The sequence below is a fragment of the Triticum dicoccoides genome, chromosome 6A (assembly GCF_002162155.2).
Source record: "Triticum dicoccoides isolate Atlit2015 ecotype Zavitan chromosome 6A, WEW_v2.0, whole genome shotgun sequence".
Taxonomy (NCBI): Eukaryota; Viridiplantae; Streptophyta; class Magnoliopsida; order Poales; family Poaceae; genus Triticum; species Triticum dicoccoides.
The window spans coordinates 633004723-633012612 of NC_041390.1; the positions used below are offsets into that span (position 1 = coordinate 633004723).

A 7890-nucleotide genomic window follows, 5' to 3' on the forward strand; every position below is an offset into this window, starting at 1 on the left:
TGACAACACTAAGAATAAAAAAGATTGATTATGAAGATATGGAAGTAGAAAAAATAATTAATAGCAACACAACTGAATTACAGATGAAAACCAAGGAATGAATAGTGAGAAAAAAGGAAGGTTGGAAATGGGAACAATGAAGAAACAAATACATCAAAAACTTGTAAAAAGAATTTTGGTTGAAGAGTAAATAAAGAGGAACTATGAAAACTAAAGTATACTAGCACAACAGAAAGAAGAAAGTGAAGATCAATGAAAAGGTAAAACACCGAGGGAGTATAAATTGACTAATGACTGGAGAGACCCCTGTTAGCAAATGAATGATGCCACGGCACTGAAATCAATACACAGCAACATTACCTTCACCAATCCAAGAAATACCATCAATGATGTTGCTCAAAATAAGTGCAGAGTCCAATGATTGTAGTCTTCTAGCTCCAAAGAAAGAGAATATTAATAAATAAAAATGAGAATCTCAATAGTGATATGATAACCTATTTGCCTTCTATGCATATTGCATTCTCTCTCATAGAATTAGAGAATACGAAGAAAAAAACAGGAGTCTCAATATTGATAGATAGCTAAACTATATCAAGACTCATACAAATATGAATTATGCAAACATAAAGACCGGCAAACAAAAATACCATAGCCTTATAGAACTAGGAGATTATACAATATTTGGAGCCTTGTAGAGATAGAAGTATTTATGATACTAAAACACACAAACAAAAAGGACCACCTACCAAAATCCTCTGCATGGTGGGAGGCGGGAACTAAATCATTACGGCTTTGTTCGATTAATCCTCTCCCCAAGAGGATTGGAGGGAATTGGCAACGATTGGTTCATATTTTAACTTAGAAGAGGTTTAAATCCTCCTCAAACCCCTTCAATCCACTCGGATTTACACGCAATCGAACATGGCCTACATGGACACAGTGCATATCTATAGGGGAAATCAAATGAATAGTCATAAGAGGATGTTTTCTTGCGGCTGTGCAGGAGGACAAAGGGAGAGCAGAGTGGTAACTGCAGACGATTTGCCTCCCCGCGCATCAAAAATCCATATGGAACGAAGAAGACTAACTGAGCATGGAAAAGGGGTAACATCAGCTACTTGTCGCCCCGCGACGACCTCCCTGTCCATATCTTACCCCTCTCTCTTCCCTGTGCATAGCTCGTCCCGTCCTGGACCGAGACGAGCAGTTTCTCCCCTCCGGAGACAAAGACAAAATGAAGGATATCCTCCCCGTACCCCTCAAATCGGGTTGGCTTTTGGAATAAAAACCTCATGTCCAATGAGCCGACAGCATAACCAGAATGCCAAGTCGAGAACGCGCCAAGAATCATGCCAACCCCCGTTCCAACGAATGAAAAATCGACATGACGCTAGTAGAGAATCAGTTGACTGAATTAGCAAAAATGTTTTTTTCACCCATGCATGAGATGTTTTGCTACCCTCGTACTCCCTTTGTTCCTTTATATAAGGTTTGTTTGTTTTTTCAAAAGTCAAACAATAGCATATTTGACTGAGTTTTTAGAAAAATATATCAATATCAATACACATTTTATATCATTTGATCCATCGTGAATAGTATTTTTCATATTTTATCTACTACATCTTGCAGATGTTATTATTTTATTATGTAATCATGGTCAAACGTTCAAATGATTGACTTGCATGGAAATCAATACACCTTATATTCTGCAACAGAGGGAGTAATAGCTAATTCTCTCTTCTTTCAGTTGAGGTAATTGAGCATACATCAATTTTGAGTTTGGCTCATGGACTCCAAGAAGCCCAGTGTTTTGAATTTTTTTTATCGAAAAACACATTTTAAGCTTAAAATAAAATCAAATTTATTCCGTGAAAACTTACACGAGTTCACCACATATCCATAAATATTCATTAAATAGTATGATAGACTGCAATCAAATTTATGTCCAAAAAATAAACAGAAAATCATTTTGACAATATGAAATATATTATTATGCATAATACACATGTATTTGTATATGCACACTTATTTGAAATATTTTGCCACATGAAAATGAATTTTGTGAGAAAAAAAGAGGGGGCTACCTGGAGACCATGCACCAAAAGGCATTAGGTTTTTTACCCTTTAGTTGTGTTGATTGGGTGGTTTTTAACATATTTTAAAATTATATTACTCCCTCGAATCCAAATTAATTGATGTTGGTTTAGTATAAAGTTGCACTCATTTTGTACTAAGTCATGGATGTTGGTTTATTCATTAAATTATATTAGGTTGTGATCATGTGATAGTTTTCACTGCACTTAAATAAAGATATTACATTTCATACCTTAGTGGAGATCCACATGTCACAATGATGTGGCGACTAACTTCACCTGTCAGTATTTATTCGTTAAATCCAACCTGACAGAATTGAGAGCGGTATGATAGAACAAGCCGCATATATCTTGACATAATATGAAACATTTCAACGAGTTCGACAAGATTTGTTAAATTTGACTGAATTTTAACATAATCGAGGATAAAAAAAGTTGGCAGAGAGTGACAACCAAAACGTGGTTAATTCGAGCTCAAATAATGGCGGCCTTGTGTCGGCCTCCCGTTTTTTAGGCGGCCAGCGTCGCTCTCCTCCATTGGAGACGCACGGCTAGCTCTCTCGGCGCCTCGCCGGCCTCCGCCATGCCGCGCTGCTTCTCCTGGGCCGGCCACCGCCTACCGATCCTCACCTGCGTCCCCTGCACCGGCGATGCCGCCGGCCGCCCGTGCAGCCCGTCCAGCCCCTCCAGCCACGCCGCGGAGACCTCCATGAGCCTCCGCCACCGCGGCGACGGCAGCGGCAGCGTGGCTGGCCGCGCCGCGCGCAAGTTCACGCTGGAGCAGCTGTCCGCGGCCACGGACGGCTTCTCCGCGTCCAACCTGCTCGGCCAGGGCGGCTTCGGCAGGGTGTACAGGTGCCACCTCCGCCTGGACGACGACGACGACGAGGCCGCCGCGCCGACGCCGGTGGCGGTGAAGCAGCTGTGCCGCGGCGGCGCGCAGGGGAGCCGCGAGTTCGTGGTGGAGTGCGCGATGCTGATGACGCTGCGGCACCCCAACCTGGTGGCCCTCGTCGGCTACTGCGCGCAGGCCCAGGAGCGGCTGCTCGTCTACGAGCTCCTCCCCCGCGGCAGCCTCGACGCCCACCTCTTCCGCCCTCTCCCCGCCCAAGGCAATGGTGACCGGCCTGCGCTGGAGTGGAACACGCGGGTGAAGATCGCGCACGGCGCGGCGAGGGCGCTGCGGTACCTACACGAGGCGGTGTCGCCGCCGGTGATCTACCGCGACCTGAAGCCGTCCAACATCCTCCTGGCCGACGACTTCACCGCCAAGCTGTCCGACCTGGGGCTGGCCCGGATGGGGCCCTCCGGCGACGACACCCACGTGTCCACGCGCGTGATGGGCACCTTGGGCTACTGCGCGCCCGACTACGCGCTCACCGGCCGCCTCACCGTCAAGTCCGACGTCTACAGCTTCGGCGTGGTGCTCCTGGAGCTCATCACCGGCCGCAGGGCCTTCGACCCCGACGCCGGCGACGAGAGGCGCCTCCTGGACTGGGCCAGGCCCTACCTCGGCGACGTGCGCAAGATGTACGGCCGGCTGGCCGACCCGGCGCTGCGCGGCCGCTTCCCTCGCCGGGCGCTCTACCAGCTCGCCGTCGTCGCCTCGCTCTGCCTCCACGACAGGCCCAACCTCCGGCCGACCATGTCGGACGTCACCCGGGCCATCGACCACGTGGCCTCGCAGCCCTGGCAAACCCATCATCGTGCCAAATCGTGCCAAATATGAAATTCAATCTTCTTGTTGTAGAAGTATATACCATGATAATATGAAGGTATGTTTATGCGAAATCATATGAAATTCAAATTCTACTCTACCAGGAATGAATGAATGAATCTGTTGGCCATCATCAGTTTGTGGATCCTGTTGAGCAGACCTTGTTGGTTTGTGGATCCAAAGGGAGAAGAACACTTGTTGGTTGAGAAGAACACTCAAATGGTACCTACATGAATCTGTTGGCCATCACACTAGTAGAAAACTTGTTGAGAAGAACACTTGTTGGTAAACATGCATAGTGCTCCCACTGAAAGAAACATAGATAGTGAATACAACACTCAAACAGCCGTTTTGGCGGTCTCTGTATCCCCACCGTTCTTCTCCCTTTGGATCCACAAACTGCATTTATTACAGGTTGTATTTTCTAATACTCCCTCCGTTCTTAAATACTTGTATTTTCTAATACAGGTTGTATTTAGGAATGGAGGGAGTAGAAGCCAATAGCCCTCGGCGTATATGCATGATGTATATCCTGGTAAGGCCAACATCTGTTTTGGCAGCTGGCCACTAGTGGGACCGTTTTCCTGTTTGGGGCTCATAATATGTTTCGATTTTGCTGGTTCCTGATGACATGCACCACGACGAGTTGAGCTGGTACACCATGAGAAATACTCTTCACACATGATTTAGGGGTTTTTTCTTTTTTTTTAAAAAAAGTGGCTGTTTTAGGGGTTTAGGGGGTTCTTTTTAGGTTGTTATTAGCTAGCTAATAGAGAGAAGTGTCCTCTCTTATATCTTCATCCTTGGTTTACCAACACTACTGCTATGTTCATTTCACCCGCAGATATATAATAACTCATGCATGCTCGCATCATACATCATCATATATAATAACAAGTCCTACTAATCAAGCATAATCATACAACTTTTACTCGTTATTAATAATAAGTCATACGATCATCATCCTCATAGTCATCGAACCCAACCCTACATAATTGTTCTTAGCACATGATCATCAGTATCAGGTAGGACCTAAACACACTTAAGGTAAAATAGCATAAAACAATATAGACCCTGACTCTCCATTATGAAGAATGGAGATCATCCTGTCTCCAATTCTTGCGCCTCGCTTCCTTTTGCTTCCAAGAAGCTCCTTACGACTGTCCATACATTTTTTCCATTCTTTGATTGTCATGTCTCCACTTCTTTTAGGAATCCGGTATGGACAGTTGAGATTCGTAGGATGACCTGGATATATGTTCAAAACACGAAGGCTGCCGCCATTCTGATACATCAAATGAGGCACACAATCCTCTGGGATTCTCTGTTGAAAAACATAGTAATAACTTCGTAGTTAGCAATGATGTACTAGTTTTAGAAGTATGCAAAAAGATGCACGGATGTCGTAATAGTAAAAAATCTTACCAGGGTATCTCCATGGTAGTTACCGTAGTTCAACACGTGCACTAGTGGCACGTATTGACCATAATGTTGAGGAGTTCGATTGTAGATATTGTAATTCTCAAGATCATTACAAAATCCAACCAGATGAGTTTTCTCCTTGTAAGTTAACTCAGAGCCATCGGTGTAGTAAGTTCTATCTACCATCTTCTGCACATTCTTTGATACTTCAAAATAAGTTGTCAATGGAAATAAGCTGTCAACTATTTTGAAATGAACAATATAAATTAGTTAATAATTAACTATGTTTGAGAAACTCACATAGCGGTAGAACTGGAGGCGTATCAATAAGGACCCAAATGTCCATATTGTCTTGCTCGATTTCAGGATCACCAAGATCCATGGTGACAAGCATACCCTCATCAAAACCATACAATTTGCAAAATGCATCCCAATTTTTGCAACCAAAATGGGTTACGCTCTCAGCATTATACAACTTTACTTCAAAATCCACATCATGATGGGTCCTTAGGTGAATTTTCTTCGTTTCAAAATTTTCATGGTCTTCAAAATCCATCCTCTTCAAGACATAGCGTCTTGCATGGCATGGGATAAACTATACTCGAATTGTAAAAGATGAAAATTACACGTTGAAATAGTTGAAGTCATGCTTAATTATGAAAAAAAACACTTGTCGTCGTTGCTTACCGTTTCAACTTCGAAGGTCTCCTCGAGCTTAATGTTGAAGCGCCGACCATCGTCCAGGTGAGGCCTGTCGCACTGACCTCGATCGTCGTGGCACCAGTCGCACTCCCCCGGGAGACTTCCGTCGTCCGATGATAACATTTCCTATACGTTCATAATTCAAAGACTAAATTAGATCATTATTATTCAACTAATCATATGCATATGCCTTGCATAGTACTCTCCAATTTGAGCATTCAATAAGAAAAATCAAATCGCAAAATAAAGTAGTATTCAAATTAGGGTGCATTCAATTATAAGAAAAACTACATCAACTCCATGTGTCCGTACATCGAATATTATCACTAAACACGTCGAATACTATCATACATATCGCCAGTACAGCTAGAACCGTAGCGCCTGACGGGTATCGGCGCGGGCGGTGGACACCCAAAGGGAAGGAACCATCACAGGATCATAGCTCCAGTGAGATCCCTGAAGAACCTGTCAGGTATTCTCGAACCTGCCCTCCAACGCAACCATGTAGTGAAGGACGTGCTGGTCCTCCTCGCTGACACGGTGACGTACCACCTCTGCGGTGTCCGGAAGCCTCGGCACCGTCACTGGCCCACGCGAACGCCACCAAACAAGGATCGGGTCAACGACGGGCTGGCTCCTCACCAAGCTACGCCCCCCAGAAGGTAGCGCCTCCCAGTACCACCCCGGCGGAGCCCAGTCCCGGACATGGCCCATCTGGTCAAGCAAGTGTCGTCCTCCGCCGACTCGACGATGAGGATGCGGGATAGGCATCGTCCACGTCGATGCGGGAATAATTGCTTTAACTAAAAAAATAAACTAGTTCTATTAATTTTCTTGCTAAAAATAAACTACTTCTATAGTAAAATAAACCAGTTTTTATTAAATCAACTAGTTCAACTACTAAGCACTTACTATAAATAGAATAATGTAGTACTTACTAAAAATAAACAAGTTTACCTAGTTCTAACTAATTCCATTAAACACTTTCTAAGTAGTACTAATTACTAAAAGTTATCGGGGAGGGGGGGGTATATCGACAACGACATACCCGATAACAAAAATAAGAAGAGGAAGAAGAAGAAAAAAAGAGGAGAAAAAAAAAGGAATAGAAGAGGAAGAAGAAGAAAAAAAGAGGAGAAGAAGAAGGAATAGAGGACGTCCTCTATTCCTTCTTCTTCTCCTCTTTTTTTCTTCTTCTTTGAACTTCTTCTTCTCCTCTATTCCTTCTTCTTCTCCTCTTTTTTTCTTCTTCTTTTTCATCTTCTTATTTATTTCTCCTGTTATTCCTCTCCTCTTCTTCTTATTCTTCTTCTTCTTCTCCTTCTTCCTCTTCTTATTTTCCTTTTTTCTCTCCTTCTTTTTCTTCTAAATATGAACATATACGTAAATTGACAAAGATAATTCTATGAACAAAAAAATCATAAAAATACTATGAACAAAATTACAACAGAAAAAAATCATAAAAAATCTATGAACAAAATTACAACAGAAAAAAATCATAAAAAATCTATGAACAAAATAAAAATTCTATGAACAAAATTACAACAAAAAAATTCATAAAAATTCTATGAAAAAATTGACATATTCTTTGCATATATATGAACACACAAACTTTTGCATATGCAACAATAATATCACCAAAAAAATGTATGAACAGTAAAAAATTCTAACTTTTGCATCTAAACTATACATCTAAATTAACTACAACAATTCAATTAACTATACATCTAAACTACGCATCTAAATTAACTACAACAACTTAATTAACTCTACATCCTAAATTACGCATCTAAATTAACTACACATCTAAATTAGGAAATTACGCAACGGGCCGGGGCGGCGATCGACGAGGAGGCCGGCAGGACACGGGGGCGACGGTGAGGGGCGCGGCGACGGCGACAGTGAGAGGCGCGGAGACGGCGACGGTGAGGGGGCGCGGCGTGATGGGCGATGAGG

At 43.1% G+C, this 7890-nt stretch overlaps 1 protein-coding gene across 1 annotated transcript; it reads left to right on the plus strand.

Annotated features, from left to right (window-relative positions):
- Positions 1-2676: 2676 nt before the first annotated feature.
- LOC119316214 (probable serine/threonine-protein kinase PBL7) lies at positions 2677-3892 on the plus strand. Its single transcript, XM_037590530.1, has one exon. The coding sequence runs from the start codon at positions 2677-2679 to the stop codon at positions 3820-3822; it is 1146 nt and encodes a 381-aa protein (XP_037446427.1). The 3' UTR covers positions 3823-3892.
- The last annotated feature ends 3998 nt before the right edge of the window (positions 3893-7890 follow it).

Coding starts and splice junctions, on each gene's coding strand:
- LOC119316214 (XM_037590530.1), top strand. CDS start 2,677: ATGCCGCGCTGCTTCTCCTGGGCCGGCCACCGCCTACCGATCCTCACC.